This window comes from Haliotis rufescens, unplaced genomic scaffold (genome assembly GCF_023055435.1).
Source record: "Haliotis rufescens isolate VD_foot unplaced genomic scaffold, xgHalRufe1.0.p SCAF_5, whole genome shotgun sequence".
Classification (NCBI taxonomy): Eukaryota; Metazoa; Mollusca; class Gastropoda; order Lepetellida; family Haliotidae; genus Haliotis; species Haliotis rufescens.
The window spans coordinates 55,644,507-55,669,200 of NW_025964223.1; the positions used below are offsets into that span (position 1 = coordinate 55,644,507).

General features: G+C 40.9%; 3 protein-coding genes across 3 annotated transcripts; 2 read left to right on the forward strand and 1 right to left on the reverse strand.

The window, feature by feature from the left end:
- Positions 1-4,138: 4,138 nt before the first annotated feature.
- LOC124127171 lies at positions 4,139-6,120 on the forward strand. The gene is made up of 3 exons (XM_046490624.2): positions 4,139-4,301; positions 4,716-5,386; positions 6,011-6,120. The coding sequence occupies exons 2-3, from the start codon at positions 4,720-4,722 to the stop codon at positions 6,085-6,087; spliced, it is 744 nt and encodes a 247-aa protein (XP_046346580.2). The 5' UTR covers positions 4,139-4,301; positions 4,716-4,719; the 3' UTR covers positions 6,088-6,120.
- Positions 6,121-12,601: 6,481 nt separating this feature from the next.
- Positions 12,602-15,413, forward strand: LOC124125550. Its single transcript, XM_046488883.2, has 3 exons — positions 12,602-12,759; positions 14,320-14,690; positions 15,044-15,413. Exons 1-3 carry the CDS (start codon positions 12,677-12,679, stop codon positions 15,115-15,117), a joined length of 528 nt encoding a protein of 175 aa, XP_046344839.2. The 5' UTR covers positions 12,602-12,676; the 3' UTR covers positions 15,118-15,413.
- Positions 15,414-16,962: 1,549 nt separating this feature from the next.
- Positions 16,963-23,330, reverse strand: LOC124127165. The gene is made up of 3 exons (XM_046490621.2): positions 23,232-23,330; positions 18,865-19,312; positions 16,963-18,049 (listed from the first exon to the last, which is right to left on the reverse strand). The coding sequence occupies exons 2-3, from the start codon at positions 19,307-19,309 to the stop codon at positions 17,958-17,960; spliced, it is 537 nt and encodes a 178-aa protein (XP_046346577.2). The 5' UTR covers positions 19,310-19,312; positions 23,232-23,330; the 3' UTR covers positions 16,963-17,957.
- Positions 23,331-24,694: the final 1,364 nt, after the last annotated feature.

Genomic DNA, 24,694 nt, shown 5'->3' on the forward strand with positions numbered 1-24,694 from the left:
CGAGACATATGATCGTTGGTTCAAATTTTAGATTCACCATGATTTTGTTTCCAGGTATCTTTTACTTTTCACACACTCACTCACTCACTCACTCACTCACTCACTCACTCACTCACACTGTTTCCCTGTTTCATGTGTGGAGATAAACAGTTATGTCCCTTCTACCATGTGACACTCGTTTCCACAATCATCACCACTGGCGTGTTTCCGTAACCTACAAGAAGCCTGGCCAAGGATGACACGAATTGGTCATGAACGAAAATGCAACTCGAGATATGATGCAAAATGACTGCCAGAAGTAGAAATACTACATCCATACGATGTTAACAATGTTACAGTGTTTTGTTTTTTTTGTTTTTTTTTGTTTTATTGCTTGAAAAAGCTGCCATTGTACTACGAATGTACACCGCATACAGATGAACTATTTTGGAGTGAGTGAGTTTGGTTTTACGCCGCTTTTAGCAATATTCCAGCAATATCACGGCGGGGGACGCCAGAAATGGGCTTCAAACATTGTACCCATGTCGGGATTCGAACCCGGGTCTTCGGCGTGACAAGCGAACGCTTTAACCACTAGGCTACCCGACCGCCCCTCTATTTTGGAAAACAGCTCATAATGTGTAGAAGAAATTACATGTAAAGTGTGACTTGATCATGAGGTAAAACAAAAAGGAAAACACTTTGAACATTATGAAGAGGTCATGACTGTCAGAGTACAGGAATGAAGGATGTGATCGCGCATCTTTCCAAATCATCCAACTCCCCATCCGCTACCTACAAGAAGCCACGCCCCCTTTCTCGATGGCCGCGAGTGCTTAAATTGTTGGGTTGTCAGTTTCGGACCCGATGTATACGAATAACATATTTGAGGTGATAAGATTTAGGTTGTTACCTGTAGGATCATGTGGGGGTACGGGTGGCCCAGTTGCCCATTCGCCGCGATTCGATGTGCAGAGTTGCGTCCCTTGGGCACGCCAGAAACCTATGATTGTGGGTTCGAATCCCGGTTCGCCCCGATTATGTTCCTAGGTTTGTCAGTACCACACCCGTGCTCGTGGGTTTTACCGAACTGGCAAAAGTCTGAGACCTGCATCACTTCGGGCTTTCCTACCACATTAAGCCGACACGCCGTGATATAACTGTAAAGCTGTTAAATGCGGCGTTAAACCCAACTCACTCACTCACTCACTCGCTGTAGGATCATGTTCGTTGACATTCAGGAAAAAAGCTCGCTTGACAGTGACGAACTTGTCATTGAGCAATAATACATCAAACGTTAGAGCACGCATTAACGCAAAAGATAGAATAACAATGTATGTACCTATCAAAGTCTTGCTGTAAAATATTCTGTTTTCGTCAATATCCATTTGCGATATTTACATATTTGTATGTGACATACAAAGGGAGCTAATGCTTTCCGTAAATGCGATAAAACAGAATTCAGTGTCATACGTTAGATCACGACAATGTTCTCAAATACTGGAATTTGTTGTGTGGACATGTAAGTAGTAAAAGAACAGGGGCGGGATCTGTTCAGGTCATTCCTATATTTTTGACGACACTCTTCAATCATTTTAAAATTGAACAAGAGTCATCCGAAGATGACATATCCCCCCGACGTGGCATGTCGGTAAACTGTGTGTACCTTCAAATGTATTTAGATTGGCAAGGAAATCTTTTTCCTTGATGCCAAAACCAGAAATATAATGATTGTTATTAAATATCGGTTCATGTAGCTCACTTTCTGATGATCTCATGAAATTGTAATAACAATAACTTCGCAGATTCTCATATGAATAGCTCTGGAGTAGCCTCATGACACAAAGGCATAAAGAGAATGTACTAGGTTATGTAGCTCACATCATATATAGTATATGATATCGGTAAATAGTACTACACCTTAGAATTATATGTCAGGGGCTACAAATTAAAAAGATTAAAATCTATAAATAACAAACTGCACTACTAGTGAACATGATTGATATGTGCATAAAGTTTGGTGAATCTCTGCAGCATGGTTTAGAAGATATGCTCCAGACGAGGACATTACCCTACTAGTAAGTTCATCAATTTTCAATTTAAATTGGTAAAGAAAAAAAAGAAAAAATCTGTTAATAGCAAAAGCACCACAACATAACCTGCGTGAAAGGTGTAAAAACTTTTGAGAAGCTAAGTTGTATGGTTCGGGAGATAAGGCCGGACAAGAGCACTACCCTCAAATTTCCTAAGTTCATAATATTTCCATGGAAACGACAAAAACATAAAATTCTAAAAATCTCTAAATAGCAAAAGGCACTTCTACTGAGCCTGATTGGTAAGTGTACCAAGTTTTGTGAAGCTAGGTTGTACGGTTTAGGAAATAGGCTCCGGACAGACAATGATTACAGACGGACAAACTGACGGATGGACGGACAGACGGACATACTGATGGCTATATCCCCCCGTCATTATATGTCGGGGGGATAACAATTGTAATATTTATTTGCGGCGGTGTAACAATTACACGATAAGCCGCTTCAGTATCAGTTTCAGTGAGCGACATCTTCCTGTGATTTACATGTACAGCAACTGTCCAAAGTTCATTCAGTACGTACAAGGAACGAATTGATTATTTGTGATTTAACAGAAACATTTGATAATTTACATGTATGTTAATAACAACTGTGTGTACCTTTATGCGAATTCTGAAAAAAACAATCCTGAATCTATAGACCATTTATTCTATTAGTGTGAAATTGTTTCTAATATATGACACAAAATAGAAAAATGGATTCTCTTAATAAGTACTAATACAGTTTTCAAATCTAACTATTCTATTAGGCATAAAAAGGTAAAAACAACAATCCTATTAATGCAATCATATCATTGGTTTAGAAAATTATTTATAGATCTAGCATAAACAAGACTATGCCAAAAAATGTGTTGAAGACATAAATGAGAGAGGATTAGATATAATGGCCTCACTAAATTTATTATTTTTCTAGTGGAGAAAAAGAAAAGTTCTTTTCTTTCTGGTCATATCTATACTAACTGTTGAAGGAAAGTAATTTGTTGAATGTACCTTAATGTGCCTTATCTATAAAGGTTAAGTATAAACCTGTATTGACGATCTATATTGTTTCCAAATTGAATGCATATCAAAACCTATACACGTATATTGTGATGTTCTTATTAGCTTTCATTTAACATGTACCTTTTTTAAATACAGTATGTATCTATATATACACAGCTATCAATTTCAGCAATATGTAATTATGCATAATAAATGTATTGATTCATATTAAGTCAAACATAATATGCGTACTGTATCAATAATGTAACATGTGTTGCTTGCCTGTACCTGAAGATACAGGAAATTAAAAATAAACAAACTGTGTGAGGGGTAAAATGGTGTTTTACGGGGAAATAAGAATACGAAATAAATGCAAAATTATATACAAAGCGTGCCCATAAGATTGTTTTAAAATATCGACCTTTTTAGGAGGCAGGAAAGGAGGGCCAATGCACAGGAAAAAAGAAACAGTGAATTATTTATAGATTGATTCGTCAGACCTATTGTCCATACCTTAACAAAGCAAATACAATTAGATTGCTTCTGCTACTGAAAATCATCTTCCGGAGGCAAGCGTATCCAGTAGCCTGTATCAAAGACTTTGATAAAAACGCTAGTGGACGCTCATGCCTCGGGGAGATGCTGAAAATACGGACAATGATATTGCATATTCACCATCACCCAAAATAACTCGTTTGATTATAGTGTTGTCATTTGTGCAGACAGATATAGAGCTGTATCATGCTATGTTGTTATTGAGGGTCGACATTACGACTACCCGCGTCATGAAGATAAGACTCCGTTTCCTTATGAGTAACATCTCCACGCTTTGTCACATCTACTTAGGTTATCTATAGTTAAGTCTCCATGATCGCCCTGTCATCCCCGCTATCAGGGTCGTGACGTCATAACAACACGGGAGATAACTCTTGCTGTTATTGTCTTGTACTGTAAAGATCAAACCTGACACCTAAATAAATAGGTCACAGGAAGTTATACGTGAACTGGAAGGGAAACCCTCTCCACCTGAGCGGATGCTTCCAATTGTCCTCCCAAATGACACGACCCTCCTACGACAAGCAAAGAGGCTGTGTCATGAATATATGGCACCACCTACTGAATCACCCTCGGAAACAGTGTTGCAGAATGACAAGGTTCCCAGCTTCCCTATATAATGGTACAGACTCAGTGTTCAACATAGAAGCTGAACCGAAGCTGACCTACCTACAGTTCTATATCTCAGAGAAAGGTAAGCCTTTCTGTCATTTATATTATGACGTTTTATTCATTTGCATTTCTTGTATGGATAAGATATTCAGATGCAGATTTTTGCCTAAGGTACAAATAATATTCTTATCGTTGAAACAGGCTATCGGTGCTTCAGTACTTTTATTATATAATTATTATTATAAATATTGATTTTGCTGTCAATGTGTTTTCGCGAACACCTGGTATCATCACTGATTTTCAGTGATTCATGCGTAAAACTTTCACCTTGGCTTTAATTTTATGCACTTAGGAATCTAATAATGTTTGAGATATTACTATTGTCGTCACTTAAAATTAACCTTACACATACAGAATATATTTTAACTAGAAATATTGCGGATTTATATGTGGGGAAAATAAAAAACCATAAAACTTAAGTCATTTCTCTATTCAGAAACATGCAATCCTCCATCGCCCTCCTGTGCCTCGTTGTCCTGGTGTGCGTGCACTCCACCGTGACCGACACCCTAGACACCCAGGACACCCACCTGTCACGTCATAGACGGGTGAGGTCTGTGGGTGACATCGTGGACGGACTGACAACCAAGTTCGGTAAATATCTGTCATCTGTTTTCGACGTGGACGAGGACGACTTCAAGGACATCCTCAAGGCGCTGGGGAAACTGAAGTTGGCGGTACTGAAGGCACTCCTGAATAAATTCTTTGACTTGAAGGACAAACACCACGATTTTGGAAGCGCAGAAAATTTCCAGAGAGTGTCCCAAATGATGGAATCCTTGGAGGCGGATATTCAACAGCAGGAGACAACCAGCGGTGTCACTCAGGACACCCAACTGTCCCGCCCTGTGGATGGCATCGTGGACGGACTGACCACCAAGTTCAGTAAATATCTGTCATCTGTTTTCGACGTGGACGAGGACGACTTCAAGGACATCCTGAAGGCGCTGGGGAAACTGAAGTTGGCGGTACTGAAGGCACTCCTGAATAAATTCTTTGACTTGAAGGACAAGCACCACGATTTTGGAAGCGCAGAAAATTTCCAGAGAGTGTCCCAAATGATGGAAACGTTGGAGGCGGACATTCAACAGCAGGAGGCATCCAGCGGTGAGTGTTATGTAGTTCAGTCTGGAAGTATTACCGCTATTAAACTATTCCAAAAAATATCGATTGGATAATACAGATACAAACATATTACGAAACCATTTCTATAATTGTTTGCATGTCAACGTTGTTTGAGACAGCCTATTTCTATACCAGATGACATTAACGGATGTTTGTAAGCAAATATGCATCAATATATCAAATTATTAATAATCGTAGCAAGTAACCACTTATATTAGGAGCCTATAAGATTAACATGAGGTGTTTTATGACATGAGTGAGTGAGTGAGTGAGTTAATGCTTTACGTCATCACATCGGCAATATTTCAGCCATATCGTGACGAGTTATGACATGAAGATGCATGGTAGAAAATAAGCTTTAACTATGCATATTGGTAACAGTATTAACTTGTTCTTTTGTTTGGCTGTTGTGTTTCTTGGTTTGTTGTTTAACTTCGCAATATTCCAGCTGTATGACGGCGTCTGTAAATAATCGCGCCTGAACCAGACAATCCAATGATTGCCAAGATGAGCATCGATCCACGTCAATCTAGGGTTGCTGTAGACCTGATTCTTCAAGAGTACACTAATTTGGAATGATATATGATGGGTTTTGTCTTATTTCAGGGGCGCCTGCAGCTTACGTTACCATGACGTCATTGACAATTCCACTGCTGCCAGTGATAGCTAAAGTTTTAAACTGATCTGTCAGGAATATGTTATATTGTGTGTTGATGTCAGGGAAATAAAAATTCGTTTTTTAAACATGTCTATGTGTTTTTCTTCTGGTGCTAGAGAAATACAAATTTCTGTATTCAATGTACCACGTGAATGAGTTCAGTTTAGCTTAAGCCAGTTTGAACAGTTGTTCAGTTATATCACATTGATCAACTTGATATGGGAGGAAATAGAACGATAACATGTATGGTGCTGACACAAACCTGGAAACGTTTTTAGGGTGCATCAGGGTTCCGAACCCACGACTATAGTATTCTAGCCTGCCTAGGCGATGCAGTTCTGCACAGTGCATTTTGGCGCTTCAGACGACGGGTCCACCCTGCATGTACACATGATGTTGAAGGCGTTGTCCGCAATGAGACTGATAGCATAGAGGAGTATATCACAGCACCGTGACACTGTAATTTGACAATAACTGGATATCCCATGTTATATATCGCCAATATTTCACACAATGGATATTTATACACATACTGTAAATAATCGAGGATGGGATAGATAACCTAGTGATTGATATAGTGAGCATCGTCGTCGGTGTACGGTGACACACAATCAACCAGGACACCAAGCCTGACCCCCCCGAAACATCTGGTCGCCAATAACGACCATCCTAAGTGGGATAGTTAACCTAGTGATTGATATAGTGAGCATCGTCGTCGGTGTACGATGACAACCAACAAACCAGGACACCCAGTCTGACCTTCCGAAACATTCGGACCAACTACGACCATCCTCGGTTACTGGGGACCAGTTCTATCACAGAACCCCCCGATTTATAAGAAAGTCGTAGATATACGACCCTTGATATGAGTATGTGTTCGGTAAATCGAATATTCGATAACACGGACGTTCTGTACTTAAATACACGCACTGACATTACAGACCTGGCTATAAAAACAGTAAGGCATCACACTATACACACAGTGGCAGTGGCAGTGAACAACCTATCGCAAAAGAAGTAATCATCAAGTGTCTCAAGTGCATATTTAACCTGTGGTTCTGGTGATGGCGGGGCGGTCGGGTAGCCTAGTGGTTAAATCGTTCGCTCATCACGCCGAACACCCGGGGTCGATTCCAAAGCTTGGTACAATATGTGAAGCCCATTTCTGGTAATCCCTGCCATGGTATTGCTTGAATAGTGTTAAACGTAAAACCATATTCACTCACTCACCCCTACACACAAGGGTAGACAGAATGTCGAAGGGAGCATATCGTCAATGCCATATATTTGCCTAACCAAAATTAGAACTAAATCTTAATAATGCTTTAACAGAAATAGTTTCAGACATAGAATTATAAACGTTCTGTAGTTATAATACGATGCAGGTGTCATACATACAGGCGCTATGAATTTAGAACACGGTTATTGTGTGAGACACGAAATGGCAGACATCAGCCCCATTGTTGAGTAACAGAACTACAAAGTTCATATATTGACAGGAAATCTAAAATATCCGTGTGCGACAAACCGTTTTGGTTATATGATTCCCTTATCTATCAGGTGCAGGTATGTAATTAAATTGTCGAACTGACCTTTGTCATGTCGGTTTGACCATGTGCGTGGCCGCGTGACGTGACGTACCTTTTGACACACACTGACCTGTAGAGATGAAGGTCAATCCCTGTATAGCCTTCACTGCATTTACTGCCTCACTAACTCAAGGTTTGACTCAAATAAACATCAGTAGTATCAGGAATATAAAAATGAAATGTTCACAAACACAGCATTTATATTCATTTCCCAAAACGCAACGTTGTGCTGCAATGAAAGGGTCTTTATAAAAAGCTCGATTTGTCCTAAAACATCAATGCCAATCACAGCAACAGAAGAAGGATATATTACGTGAACTACAGAGAATAACTGTTAAAAAGTATTACTGTTAAAAAGTATTTAAAGAATAAAATAATGGAAACAATGAATATGTAATTTAAACTGCCGGGCAAACGAAAGTATACACGTAAAACGTGGATTTGACCAAAAAATTACAAACGTTATCAAAACGTTCCTAGACTGAAGGGGGGCACGTCTGTGCGCCGTGATTCGCTCTGCAGAGTTGCGTCCCTTGGGCACGCCAGAAACCTATGATTGTGGGTTCGAATCCCGGTTCGCCCCGATTATGTTACTAGGTTCGTCAGCACCATACCCGTGCTCTTGGGTTTCACCGAAGTGGTAAACGTCTGAGACCTGCATCACTTCGAGCTTTCCTCCCACATTAAGCTGACACGCCGCGATATAACTGGAATACTGTTAAAAGTGGCGTTAAACCCAACTCACTCACTCCTAGACTGAAAAAAGTCCCCGAAACACTGCAAATGGAAACACATAAAGTTTCCTGGTCGAAAACCGTAAGGGGGGAATATTCATGTGGGAAAATATTCCAGTGTTAGTAACACACTGGCTGTCGAAATAAAATCCTTGGCAAACATTTCCACTGGATCCGAGAAAGGATCTCCAGGGGGACTACATATCCTATTACACAAACTAAAGGTCCAAAGCACAACGATGATACCCGTATCAAATACATCCCCATCGAATAACCATTTCTTGTTTGCTTCATTTCTAGACATCATCAAACATGGATGTGTACTTTCTCTTGCCCGGCAGTTTATATTGTTTAACATAGTTCCTCACACACACGCATGCACAATTACTGTGATATGTTGTTGGTTGGTTTGGTTGGTTGGTTTGTTGTTTTACGCCGCACTCAGCAATATTCCAGCTATATGACGGTGGTCTGTAAATAATCGAGTCTGGACCAGACAATCCAGTGATTGACATCCTGAGCATCGATCCACGCAATTGTACATCGTCTCACACACAAGTATGCATACTCTTTGTGATATGTACATATTTTTACACACATTCATGCACAATTAGTGTGTCATGTACACCTCCTTACACACGCGCATGCACAATTATTGTGATATGTACACCTCCTCACACACGCGTATGCACAATTACCGTGACATGTACGCCACCTTACACACGCGCATGCACAATTACTGTGACATGTACACCTCCTTACACACCCGCATGCACAATTACTGTGACATGTACACCTCCTTACACACGCGCATGCACAATTACTGTGACATGCACACCTCCTCACACACGCGCATGCACAATTACTGTGTCATGTACACCTCCTTACACACCCGCATGCACAATTACTGTGACACGTACACCTTCTTACACACCCGCATGCACAATTACTGTGACATGTACACCTCCTTACACACCCGCATGCACAATTACTGTGACATGTACACCTCCTCACACACCCGCATGCACAATTACTGTGACATGTACACCTCCTCACACACGCGCATGCACAATTACTGTGTCATGTACACCTCCTTACACACCCGCATGCACAATTACTGTGTCATGTACACCTCCTTACACACCCGCATGCACAATTACTGTGACACGTGCACCTTCTTACACACCCGCATGCACAATTACTGTGACACGTGCACCTTCTTACACACCCGCATGCACAATTACTGTGACATGTACACCTCCTTACACACGCGCATGCACAATTACTGTGACATGTACACCTCCTTACAAACGCGCATGCACAATTACTGTGACATGTACACCTCCTTACACACCCGCATGCACAATTACTGTGACACGTGCACCTTCTTACACACCCGCATGCACAATTACTGTGACACGTGCACCTTCTTACACACCCGCATGCACAATTACTGTGACATGTACACCTTCTTACACACGCGCATGCACAATTACTGTGACATGTACACCTCCTTACAAACGCGCATGCACAATTACTGTGACATGTACACCTCCTTACACACCCGCATGCACAATTACTGTGACACGTGCACCTTCTTACACACCCGCATGCACAATTACTGTGACACGTGCACCTTCTTACACACCCGCATGCACAATTACTGTGACATGTACACCTCCTTACACACCCGCATGCACAATTACTGTGACATGTACACCTCCTCACACACGCGCATGCACAATTACTGTGACATGTACACCTCCTTACACGCGCGCATGCACAATTACTGTGTCATGTACACCTCCTTACACACCCGCATGCACAATTACTGTGTCATGTACACCTCCTTACACACGCGCATGCACAATTATTGTGACATGTACACCTCCTCACACACCCGCATGCACAATTACTGTGTCATGCACACCTTCCTACATACACGCATGCACAATTAGTGTGACATGTACACCTCCTTACACACGCGCATGCACAATTACTGTGACATGTACACCTCCTTACACACGCGCATGCACAATTACTGTGACATGTACACCTTCTTACACACCCGCATGCATAATTACTATGACATGTACACCTCCTTACACACCCGCATGCACAATTACTGTGACATGTACACCTTCCTACATACACGCATGCACACTTGCTGTGACATGTACTATCATCACTATCTGTTGGTGATGACACCTGGTTTCCACGATAAGATGAGCTTATTTTATTAACTGGTGGCACCCGTCACAGCACATGGCATCCGTCAAAGGCAACGCGCACAACGCGTCACTCGTGTTGCCAAGTCCACCCCAATCGTTGTAGCCTTCGGTAAGATGTTAGGGACACATCCTTCACATGACGCCTTGCTTTCAGGCGGGCTGCATGGAACCTTCCTGTTTTTCAGGGGAATTCTCTATTGAAAACAGGTTTTGAATCTACGATTTCCGCAATTAATGTAATGAGACGATCTGGTCTAGGTGTCCTATTTTGGGGCCTGCCACGCCAAGGTCTCTTGGCAACCACGCCCATTTAACGGTACTTGTTCCACAGCCGAGAAATTACAATTTTTGATTTGCCAAACATTCGGAAAACACTTAAGATACTGACGCCCCCCAACCCCTAACCCCAACCCTAACCCCTAACCCCAACCCCTAACCCCAACCCCTAACCCCACATTCGACCCCTCTGTGGTACACATGTTTTCTCTCCATAACACATTGTCTCGGAGCCATTTAAGCGTGTGCTGAACTCATTTGCATTAGTGATTGTGAGTTCCCCTATTGTTTCAACTTTGGTTTCTTTGTGCACGTGCATCACGTGCTGTTAATGCATGATGTGAAATTTCATTGTGATTAAATGTTGCGTAAAATGCAACACCACAGTATTGTAAATATACACCTCAACGACAGTTACATCCAAACCATTAGTTGCCTTGTGAAGTATATATTCAAGAAATAAATGACGAGTGGTTTATTCTCCCTGCAGTGTTTTGTTGAACGATAAACAACAGTCGTTTATTTTATATCAGAAATAATGAGGGGGCGAAGCCTGTATCGTGATCCAATGTACAAACTTTACAATTATTTACCCAAATTTCAATAATGATGTCTCCCTGAATAGAATCCGACCTCTTAAATTCGGACAAGTTTATTTTACGAACAGGTGGGTTAAATTTGGTATTTCCTGCACATTCTCACAATCCTCAAGTCGACTATCTGAATCTTTTCTTAAAAAAACGATTGTCGGCCACTGCGTTTATTCGAATCTCCAGAGATGACGTCATGAAAGAACAATGTTTTATCTTGAAATAAACCACTTATATATGAACATAGCTATTAGTAAGCAATCACACTGTGTATCAGGTCCAGCTGATATTGGCCGATTGCGGTCATTACCCTTGAACCATCTCATGACATCCTGTCCCCATTCTGGTTCTCCCACAATAGCCAATTCACAAGTAGAATACAACCAGCCTCTTAGTGTTACAGATACTGAAGATATATTAAGGCAGTCCAGCATTCTATATGTAGTTACATTAAAATACATAATTAATAGTTACAATATGCAGTCATCGATAACAGTAGAGTTACTCGTTTCTGGATGTTAAGTTGGGGTAAAAGTGCTGCTAACAGTTTCATTAGCAGAACCATTAGTGATGTCATGTGATTCTGACGTCATGGTAACCAATGACCTCTGCAAAGCATTGTGATGCAATTTCATTGCAGCGATATCTACAATGTAGATATCGCTAAGCTGGTTCCCGGCTCCCTATGCGCGTCGTCAACTTGTGATATTAGAGACAGGGCCCAGCTTAAGATATCGCTTGCTCTCACACAAGTGATATTTCCCGTGGGACCCAGTTTTGGTAAGCTGGGCCCCGTCTCTAATATCACAAGTTGACGTCGCGCATAGGGAGCCGGGAACCAGCTTACCACTTTTGGATGATAAGTCCAGGTTCTTGACGTCATGGCGCTATGAGAGATATGATTTCATGCTTGTTGTGAGTAGTTCGTCAATGTAAGTCACAGTCATCACTGTTCCAGCCAGATCACGGTGAAAGAGTGGATGGTCATAGTCAACTCAGAGGAAGGAAGGCTCTCATCTCAGAAGCATATAGGAAATATCCAATTGTGGCTCATAACCACACCGCCCTCCTCCGTTGAGAAAAGGGGCTGAGTAATCACTACTTGGCACCCTCCCCGACACAGCTGAGGAAGCAAGGGTGTCGCATCATCTCCCGACGGCAGGAAGAAAGGTCACAGCTGACCATATATAACGGATGTGGCGCCAGCGTCCCACAGCAGAAGCTCTACAGAAGCTGCACCGATCTCATCCATCCACAGCCATACAACACAGGGAAAGGTAAGTAACTTATATATAATAACTGTGAAGCATCGAATAATTTTATAAATACAAAATATAGGTGTCCGAAAATTGTACTAATCCAAGATGGCGACGGGCGCATGTAAGACCGTGTTACACTATTCTCCTGTTTGACACTTTAAACAAGATGTTAAGAAAAAAATTTTGTAATGTTTCATTTAAAAAAAAAAAAAATATTGATATACAATATTTACGCGCCACCCTCAGTCTAGCCAGCTAGGTTCACACAGTATGTTCACGCTTGCCAAACTAATTAACTTTAAATATTTATTATGAAATAATAATAAACTGACGGAATGTAACATTTATATTTTTTATGTAAAAGGTTTAACGTCAGAGAACAGTGAGGCTCGATTTATCTTCCGAAACGGACGCCATTGGCCGTAAAAGGCAAATAGTTATGAAAATTTTATGAACTGATCACTGAAAATTAGTGATGTCACGAGATATTCGCGAAAGGAAGCATGACAGAAAGTACAGCTACTCAAACAATTCACATAAGAATAAGAGACGTACTAATGAAAAAAATCACATGCAGTTTCTCTTTGAAATACTTAAAACACATAAATGTATATTCATGACACCCGTGATGAGGAAAGATTGCCTCAAAGTTATCTACAGTTAGGGTAAGTCTCTGAAACATCACTGAGGTTATATGTTTGTTACGAATAAGAGAATATATTCTAATTAATTTCAATTTCACTATATTATTAATTGGGTTTTTTTTTAGATTAGGTTATCAAGACATATGTAGTCTGTGTCTTGCAACTACTGTTTATTGGGGGCACGGGTGGCCCAGTCGTCAAAGGCCCCGTTGTATCCTTTAGTCTTTCCATGAATCTATTTTCGTGGGGTCGAATCCCAGATTTGCTATGAGTATGGTCATTGGTTTGTCGGCACCATACTCGTACTCATCGGTTTCTCCAAAGTGTTAGATGTCTGAGACCTGCATCACTCAGGGTTTCCTTTCACCCTAAAATGCACCCATGAAGATCCATGCTTGCCGTAAAAGGCGCCTATGCTTGTAGTAAGAGGCGACTAACGGGATCGGGGGGTCAGGCTCGCTGACTTTGGTGATACATGTCATCGTATCCGAATTGCGTAGATCGATGCTCATGATGTCAATCACTGGATTGTCTGGCCCAGGCTCGATTATTTACAGACCGCCGTCATATAGCTGGAATATTGCTGAGTGCGATGTTAAACATACAAACACTTTAAGATGACACACCTAGATATAACTGAAGTCTGGTTAATTTTCGTGTCATCGTACCCCGGCGGCATCTAACATTGCTCATAGTATCAGCCACTGGTTTGTGCGGTCCAAACTTGCAAATCTACAGACCTAATGATGCAGTTTGCATATTAATGATTGCGGGGTTAAACAACATTCACTCACTCGCTCAGAGTACGTATTCCGAATGTGTACAGAAGCTCCCAGCACTAATAGTCTGGATGACAGATTTTTTTCGGAGTAACGGGGTCCAGATTACCGAGGTTACATGGGACAGATAAAAAATTCGAATCCTTCTTCTTCAGAAACATGCGGTCTTCCATTATCCTTCTGTGGCTCGTTGTACTGGTCTGTGTGAACACCCAGGACATCCAAGACAGCCAGGACACCCAAAACACCAAACTGTCACGTTCTAGGCGGTCTGTGAAGGAGATCGTGGAGGGTTTGAAGACTGGATTTAGCAGACATCTGTCTTCCGTTTTCACTCTGGCAAAGGATAAGTTTAAGGAAGTCCTCTCCGCTCTTGGAAAACTTAAGCTAGCTGTAGCCAAAGGGATCCTGAAAAAGTTCATTGGCTTGAAAGACAAGCAGCATGATTTCGGCGATGCAGAAAGTGCCCAGAGAGTGGCCAAAATGATGGAGGTTCTGGAGGAAGATATCGAACGGCAGGAGAATGGTAAGAGTACTTCAGAAATAAACAAATTAATTTTCGTTCGTGCGTCCGTTTGTTCGTTCGCTCTTTATTCATTCATTCATTCATTCATTCATTCATTCATATATTGATTTATCAACTTACTGATTGATAAACCAGTTATTCGAAAGCCATTAACCATCAAACTTTCGGCTCAAGATCACTTGACATTAATCAGTAGTAATGACATTATCAATGGCATGGATTAATTACACTAAGCAAGGCAAAATATACTGATTACATCGTATAAACATGTGGTATCCCTGAAATTGGACTTTGAAAAGACCCGCTACCATACATTGTGAAGTTATAATTGATGAATACATGTTCTGTTTCAGGAGCGTCAGCTTCATACGTCACCGTGACGTCCTTGACGATTCCTCTTCTAGCAATTGTGACGCTGAGGTTCTAAGATAATCTAGATTACGTTGAAGAACCCCGACCGGAAATAACTTAATAGTGATGCTGATGAACGTTTGGTGCATCGTGATACTCCGTGCCGCGATATATCCATCGGCAGGTCACGTATCGATAGTAACATAACAACTTGAATTTAAAATACTGTTTTCTAGAAGACGCCTGGAGCTACCGGATTGTCAAGAGATTGAAATGTACTCACAGTGTCAAGTTTCCAGTCATCACTGCCGCAAAGAAATGTTGGTTACATTAATAGTGATGTTCCTGGAATAAACGATGTGGTGCTAGTCACTGTTCTTTTTGTTATTTTGTATGTATTATTAAAAACAAGAGTCTCCCCAAAAGGCACTACCTGTACAATGAAAACTTTAACTCGCACTCTATTAATTCGATATATGGTTTAAGCTGTACAAGATCAATACCATGACCATATACCATTCAGCGACACGATTAATCATATAAAGGCTTGTGTTATCGATGACATAAAACATTCCGATAAACTCGGTTTCATGATATGATAAATATGCAAATAAGGCCACCCATTCGGGACCAACTCGTGTTATTCCGGGACAAGCCGAATAGCGACTCGTGTCCCTCTCATGGCCATTTTTGCGACCGGGTTCCGTCTTAGCGCAAACGGAAATACTTAAAACAATTGTCAACTCTTTGCGTAATGGTTCACACATATTTACCCATATATTATATATATTTCAGATGCAATTTAAAGCACATCTGGAAGTGCGTAATTATACAGTATGATTGGACACATGTAACTGTGTCTTTGGTATATTTGTAGAAGCAAGACATATGCAAAATCAAAAATTATTTTTGAGGGATTCTTTGACGAAGAACTTGAAATCATACGCGCATTCTGATTGGTTTGTCGTATTTTCGCACATAACATTCATCGATAGGGGGACGAGTCTTCTTGCAGGTTACGGAAAGGGTTGACGAATGTAAGGCCACCTAGCCGGAACTACTTTCAAGCTCCAAACATCAAATAAATAAAGCGACAAAATCCTTTCGATATCCAATATATAACTATGTATTAAGCCGAGTCTAATGCACGATTCCGACTATATCATGAGTACGTGTTTATTAGTCACTATAAAATAGTAATGATACCAGGTGCTCGCTAAAAGGTGAGCGTATCCTGCCCCACCGGTAGCTCCCATCACAAACACATGCAAAGACAAGTCAAAATATGGAATTACATCGGACAACATTTTTGTCACTGATGCGTCACATTTGGAAATGTCCTCCACCTGTCTACAATAAAACATTTTGAAAGCTCTACTGAGGTCTTGAGCGTTGTAACCTTGAGACCGATGCCTTCTTTATATTGACAAACGTTCCTAATATGATTACTCCGTGGTCAAGTGGTAGAGCGTCCGCCCGGAGAGCGGAAGGTCCGGAGTTCGATCCCCGACCGCGTCATACCAAAAGACGTTAAAAGATGGTACTTGTTCTATCCCTGTCTGGCGCTCGACATTAAGGGGCTAAAACAAGGACTGGTCGGCTCGGAGTCAGTATACGCACACACACACACACACGCACAGACAGACACACACACACACACACGCACGCACGCACGCACACACACACACACGCACGCACACACACACACACGTCGCTATATAAGTGCAATAATCTTGGACGCGACGTTAAACCCCATTTCACCTCACCTAATATGATTAAATGTCACATATAAGGAATGACAAATGTGCCTGCACAATACATTTTGTATTTCTAATATATGATATTAACCATACGGAAACACACTCAGCAAACAATCTGTATTTACCTTTCAATTTATCCGCAATCCAACAAGAAAAACACGTTTTGTCAAGCAATATTTATTTTTTACAACAAAAAAACAACATGTACAGATGGTCAACTTGCTGCTAACTGTAGCCAAGTATGGTTTGTATAAAGATACAGACGACATCATAAATATGTATCAGATCCTTGTCCCACAATTAGCAGTCTCAGCGATCTTCCTCCTAGCGAGCAGATTCACTGACGATATCATTGCGGTTGGATGTCACAAGAGTGAGTAGGAAAATATTATTTTACGCCGCAGTCAGATATACCGATATATTCCAGCTATATCACATCCAGATATCTGTGAATGAATATTAGCGGGTCAAACAGAACGATTTCCCTTACAAGAAGGTTCTTTGTTCTATACTGATGGAATACCGCTAAAGCCCACTCTATACTCTCACACATCACGAACGGAAAGGAACAGTCATATGATTATTTTTTTCAGTTATTTTTTAGATACACACACGGACAAATAATTGGAAGAATGTGTTTCAATGTGTATTTCTGGCATGCGTCTCTAATGACGCAAGGATTTGTAAATAGATCTGATCAGATTCGCTCTTCCTGGAAGATTTGATCTGCCAACACCATTACCACGCTACAGCCTTTTCCCCCGGATGTAGTGGGCAGGATGTATATAACTGATATCCAGTTGAAGTAATAACCACACACTCACTGTTTCCGATTCCGAAAGTAAGGAAATCTTTCAATGTTTAACAAGATACAATTGGCAATTCGCATGAACTAAAAAGTTCCGTGTTCCGTTGTGCATCGTTTATAGTAACTGTTTACAGTAACTTGAGCGTGAAAACTATATACCTCCCTCCATATAATTTAAATAAATAAATTACATTAAATAACGTGTAAATCACCTCAAAACTTTTAAATCACTACAAATAATTTATATTTACAGATGACATTAATATGTTGCTGCTATGTACAAAGGTGTGCCTTGTAAGTATATACGACTGAAGTGTTGTGTCGGTCATTGTTCCTCCACATAGACTCTTAGAATCCCATCTGGAGCGCCAGCACCACGTGCAGGGCACTGGTGCCAATAAACAGGACAACTGCAGACACGCCTGTGATTTCCTTGGCTCCTGCGAACCATACAAAAATGAAAATATTTTATATCATAAATATATTAATACTGTGTAACAAGAATAACCAATAATCTGAAGAAATTAGGGAACGAGGTGCAGTGTTGTGTCACTTAGCATGATCTCATGTTCCGGGTTCGAATCCCAGACACGACACTACCATGCAACTCCTAAAAAAACCAGTTCACAAGTAGAATACTAAAAGCATCTTCGTCTTACAGATAATGAAACTATATTCAAGGCAGTTCATCATTATATATGTACTACTTAATGATTCGTGTAAGAAACCGTTCGCACAACAATGCATTTCTTCCCTCCTATTTTGGTTAATACAATTCTATTGATTCCTCGGTGTAGCATCTGTTTTGGTCCCTTGCTATCAGATTCGACTTTTTTCACGTTTAACATCTTTTCAGGGAGACATCGATACTTAAAATTGCCCCTACTCCCTTGACCTTAAAGACGAAAGATTACAAAGGCATCAATTACTGAGACCAAAGACCCGTGAAGATCCGGGGTAGAATAGGTCTTCAGCAACCCATACTTGCCGTAAAAGGCGACTATGCTTGTCGTAAAAGGCGACTAACGGGATCGGATGGTCAGGCTCGCTGACTTGGTTGATGCATGTCATAGATCCCAATTGCGTGGATAGATGCTCATGATATTAATCACTGGATTGTCTGGTCCAGACTCGATTATTTACAGACCGCCGTCATATAGCTGGAATATTGCTGAGTGCGGCGTAAAACAACAAACCAACCAACCAACTGAGACCAAACATCAATGGTCCTTACTAAGTTGAATTGAATACACACCTGATGCCAGCATCAACAGCTGGTATTCTTGAAACTTTCTTTCCAACTGGGCCTCAGTCATACAATCCGGAGTATTTGATGAACCCTGAAAGATACTGCGGAAGAATTCCCCTATGACGGGTATTGCTGCAGCAAATATAGCTGCTCTCTTTTGCCTCCCGCCATCACGTACTTGCGTCTCCTCCATCATCAAGTTGGAATCTTGTCTACCCCCCTCTGTGTTCTCTGGCCATCTTGTAGACTTCATCGCGGACTGGATGTCAGAGCTGTGGTGCTCATACACATGCGCAGCATCAGCATCCGGAAAAGAGGCTGCTGAGTGGCTAAATGAGATTTCGGTCTTCACTTGATCTTGTGTCTCATTTCGTTGACTGACTGCTCTCATTGCCCGCACCGATTGTGTCGACAGGACAGTAAGGGCGAGAACTATTGCCACCATTGCCATTGTCTGTAACATTAAAACATGGAACATAAGCATATTTTATTTTAATTTTTAACGCCACAGTCAGCTAGATTCCAGCTACATCACACAGACCTATAAATAGTCTAGTTTTCAGCAGACAAAGATTGATATTGTGTGCCGTCAGGGTACAATGTCATACGATCAACCAGGGTTAGAAACTAACAGTTTTTGTCCACTAGTCCTTATAATGATAACATTTAGCAAAACATTTAAAATGGGCCAATTTCTACCAGTCCTTATGATACCTTTACTATTGGGCAGTTTCGTTAAGAGTACAGAACCATTTAATCGCATCTAACGTCAAGCATGCGTTACTAGGGTCCTATTCCAACTCGGGGCGGTGGACTAGTGGTTAAAGCGTTCGCTCGTCACGCCGAAGACCCGGGTTCGATTATGATATACTCAAAGAAAACGTTAAGTGATGATATATATTTATTGATAACTAAAGGTAATTATTATAATGATGATATAGATTATATATCTTTACAGACTGACGTATGACCTAAATGTGTTCATGATAAACCACTTCTTAAGCGTGTTTTGATCCGTATTAATGTGAAAAACATAGTCACACCTCCATTTTGTATTTCCTTTCAAATTACTGTACATTTAAACGAAAACCAGGAATTTAACCGAAACGAAGAACAAAAGATAATCTTTAGCAAGCGTATTGTATCCACCTTTGTGCCAGTTAAACACAGGAACATGTTATTCACACAATACGAAAAGTAGGATGTTTGTGATGAAGATTTGAATAAGAGCATTACCATAATTATACGTATTTCTCCAGTGCATTTGTTTGTTGTATTCTGAATATTACATCTTCGTGCCTGTGTATCATTAAGGTAGCTGCGTTTCTTTTTAGAATATTTATGGAGCCATAACGTAACTAGCTGGTTAAAGAGCTTTCTTGCTGGTCACGTCGATTCCCGGAAATATCCAATCCACGTAATCAGTGATTTACACTGTTTGTCACAGAAACAAGTTATGTCCTAGATGTATCAGTTACTCAATGGCAGACAGGAAAGGTGTGTCTTCGTGTACGGGTAGTCGTGGTGGCGGTAGTATCTGTTTCCTTGTTAACACAATCAACTTGCTCTCAGTGAGTAGTCGGGTCTTTTAGTCGTATGATGTTGTTGTTGGTTTGTTGTTTAACGACGCACTCAGCAATATTCCAGCTATTTGACGGCGGTCTGTAAATAATCGAGTCTGGCCAGACAAACCAAGTGATTAATATCATGAGTATCGATCCACGCAATTGGGATCGATGACCTGCATCAACCAAGTCAGTGAGCCTGACCACCCGATCCCGTTAGTCGCCTCTTACGACAAGCATAGTCACCTTTTACGGCAAGCATGGGTTGCTGAAGACCTATTCTACCCCGGAATCTTCACGGGTCTTTAGTCATATGAAGGCCACTGGGACATACACGGAGAAAGTACATATATACGTCAACAATGGTACATGAATTAATACGTAACCTACATCATAGTATTCCAATGTTTGCAAAACTTTGTCTCATTTTATAACTATGACATAGATATTTACATAAATTTCTTAACATTTCATTGTTTGAAGACAGACGCCTTTACACTTAGGTTTATACATTTTCGGATTATGACAATACAGTTTAGGCAGATAGAGGTGATTTATGTTCTTTATAGGAATTACATATTAAAGTAAAATTATATCTTCTATCCCTAGATTAAAAAGAGCACATAAACGTAAACTTAAATCAGTCCCCAACTATCTCCCTTCGTTAACTTTCAACCCGTTCTGTCGTATCACCATATTTCGTCGCTTTCTATTAGGGCTGGGACGAGTCCGAATTTACTACCCGGGTACCCACTCCCCTATTACCCGACCCTACCCGGGTACCCTCTGTAGGTCTCAAGAGATAGGTACAAAATGTCCGATTGGGCATTTTCTTACCATAGCACTGGCAAAACGCATTTAGATACATGAACATGTATTAAACAATCTGGTCATGCATACACTGAATTTGACTCAAATTATATCTTTATTAAAAGATATGAAAAGTCAGAATGAATGGGTGCATAGTCAGAAAGAAATACGGACATTCGTGACTTATAGTGAAAGCATAGAGTTCTAGATAAGATTTTGCCATTAAACAATATAATCACGTGAATAACCACTGGTCCGAGTAGTCCTGTGGGTACCCGGCCCTACTTAGTACCCACCCGACCCGGGTACCCGAATTACCCGTCCCAGCCCTACTTTCTATCTATTAAGATGGGTGAGATACTTTTCAGGTTCGATTAAGCTTTTAAACTCTTTATATATGTTATATCTTGAACTGTTTTCTATAATACTATTCCATGATTGATGACACCTATCAGTTGCAAACTTTTTCTACAGTCTAAGAAAAGTAAATATATCTCCAACACACTAAGCAATCCATACAAATACAAATCCATGTGAAAACAATAAAGTGCGTATAGGAGTTGCATGGGTTTGGTGTCCACAATTATCATAGTACATAAGCATATCACAGGCTTTCTTAGGAATCCTATCATTGTGCATTTCGGTACGTTAAAGCCAGTATTTTATACGACGACATGATGCATTTGCAGTAAACTACGGTTATAACGAACACGCTTATAACGAACTAACGGATATAACGAACTAACTTTTTAGTCCCGACTATTTGCTGTAGTTATGCTGTATATATGCTTATAACGAATTACGGTTATAACGAACTAAAATTAGTAGTCCCTTTGTTTTCGTTATAACCGTAGTTTACTGTATATATAAAGGATATCGGCCACATTCATCATATACAATAACACTTGATGCTTTGGGACCAACGCTGAGACATTTCTTGCAAGCAATCAAATTGACTGTTTCAATCTTTTTAAATATGATGCCAAGGTTTGATTGAGGTATATATGTTTAGCAACAACGAGGATTATTCAGATATGTATTATTTGTAAAAGAACGGGAGAGTTGCGTCCCTTTTGTGTGGCAGGATCCGAGGTTTCTCACCTCAGATTCGCCCTGATTATGATCCTTGGTTGGTCAGCACCATACCCGTGATACAATATCGCGAAGTGTATGTAATTTGCTAATTAATAAGGTGTTTTATAAACGACTGTCATTTGGCAACATAATGTATCGGTCAAAACAAATATAGATGTAGAGGACTTAAGAAAATAACGGACGTATTTGTTACGACTAGTCGACTAAAATGAGGATTGGGTGGATGCAGTGTGTGACCCGACAGATTGTATGTCACCATACACAGACGCCGTTGATCGTTGCTCTTGCTGTCAACCACTCGTGTGTCTGCATGGCCAGACTGGATTAGTATATAGATGACATGATACAGACGCGATATTGCTGACTGTGCCGTTAAACATCACTCACTCACTCACTCACTCACTCACCCACTCACTCACTCACCCACCCACCAACCCACTCACACACCCACTCACTCACTCACACACTCACTCACACACCCACACACTCACACACTCACTCACTCACTCACTCACACTCACTCACTCACACACTCACTCACACACTCACTCACTCACACACCCACTCACACACTCACACACTCACTCACTCACTCACACACTCACACACTCACACACTCACTCACTCACTCACTCACTCACACACTCACACACTCACACACTCACTCACAAGACACATGCCCGGAGTACTGCTATGTAATATCAGGCAACAAATACGTCATTTTTATCCTAACTGTGTCAGTGGCGGGTGCTGCCGGTAGAGCAGAACACCCTTTACGCGAACACCTGGTGTCATCACTGATTTTCAGTGATCCATTCATATAGTTTTCACCGCTATTTTGCCTTCTACCCCCAACAGAATCTGTTTCGTCGGATAAGCGAGACATATACTTACACCACGTACCTGAGTAAGTCTGTGTGGTTCTCGTTGTAACAGGATAATGATGTCTATGGAAGAGTGAACAACTTGCGCCACTTTTATACCAAGTATTGATGCTGGCTCATTTCCTTCTGGTCATGACAGAAACCGAAAATGCAGCAGAGGATCATGTCACGTATATTTGTATACATGAGTCAACTAGTTCCCGGAGAATTGTCCTCGACTCCATTAACTTTAACCCCCCCCCCCCCCCCCCCCCCCCCCCCCCACCACCACCCCACCCCCCCCCCCCCCCCCCCCCCACACACACACACACACACACACCCCACCACCCATCCCACCCAACCCCACCACCCCAACCCCACTCACGTTACTCATGGTGTCGTCGTGCATGTACACTCCCTATTTCGTCTTTAATCTGTTTCAAGTTAGAAAATAGCAAATGAGTTATCAGAGGCCGTTTCCATCCCGTCTACATATTTACGTATGCTATGAGGATATATCTTTCCTCATTTTATATCCATGTAGAATTTAATATGAAATTTCACATTGTTATAGAATTTAACACTAATGGTCATTTTATCTGGTTTGGTGACAAAATACACTGAAAACATAATCCGGCAGATCAAGTCAATCATAGATCGATTGAAAATGTTTTACAATGAAGAAACCCTAATAGGCATTACCCTCAGTGGCAAGTGAGTGAGTGATTATTGTTTAATGTCGCATCAGCTTCACAGCTTATGGCTGCACACAACAATATTCCAGCGATATAACGACGGTTTGTGAATAGTCGCGTTTGGGCCAGACAGTCCAGTGGTTGGCATCATGAGCATCCATCCACGCATGTGGGATGCGATGACACGCAACCAGCCAAGTTACTGCGGCTGACCACCCGATGTATTTAGTCGCCTCTTACGACACAGCACAGACTGCTGGGATCACTACTATGGATTACACGGGATCCCCATGGGTAGTTGATTAAGATCGCCGAAATATTTCCAAATGGTTGGTTAATCCAGACGGTCTGTAAATAATCGAGTCTGGAAAAGACAATCGATCTGATCAAATTAACAGATCGAAATTACGGTCTGTTTTACAACGAAAAGCTGGATTCCAAAAATGCTGGGCTGTATCAAATCAATTTGATTGTCTCAAGTTAAACGTTAATTTGATTATTCTTATTTCAGGTTTATTTGAATGTAATATTGGTGTACGTCAAGGGGGTGTGCTCAGCTCCTTTGTATTTTCTATATATATTAATGATCTATTAGGGGTGAACTATTATCCAGGTATACCGTTTTATACCAAGCTAACGCATTTTTTCTTTTGTTATTCGCTGATGATGCCATTCTACTTTCTTATGTTAAATCTTGTCTCCAAAAGCGACTGTGTATTTTTTTTTTTTCGAAAATATATCATATGACAATACTTTAAACAAATCTCATGTTTATTTTTGAAAAAAATGAGTTGTTCTTTCAAAATTT

Bases quoted from the DNA above. Each gene is read 5' to 3' on its own strand.
- LOC124127171 (XM_046490624.2), top strand. From the start codon at position 4,720: ATGCAATCCTCCATCGCCCTCCTGTGCCTCGTTGTCCTGGTGTGCGTG. The intron at 5,387-6,010 runs GTGAGTGTTATG...GTCTTATTTCAG, and splicing joins ACAGCAGGAGGCATCCAGCG to GGGCGCCTGCAGCTTACGTT.
- LOC124125550 (XM_046488883.2), top strand. From the start codon at position 12,677: ATGTGGCGCCAGCGTCCCACAGCAGAAGCTCTACAGAAGCTGCACCGA. The intron at 12,760-14,319 runs GTAAGTAACTTA...CTTCTTCTTCAG, and splicing joins GCCATACAACACAGGGAAAG to AAACATGCGGTCTTCCATTA. The intron at 14,691-15,043 runs GTAAGAGTACTT...GTTCTGTTTCAG, and splicing joins TATCGAACGGCAGGAGAATG to GAGCGTCAGCTTCATACGTC.
- LOC124127165 (XM_046490621.2), bottom strand. From the start codon at position 19,309: ATGGCAATGGTGGCAATAGTTCTCGCCCTTACTGTCCTGTCGACACAA. The intron at 18,050-18,864 runs GTGTGTATTCAA...TATGGTTCGCAG, and splicing joins GCTGTTGATGCTGGCATCAG to GAGCCAAGGAAATCACAGGC.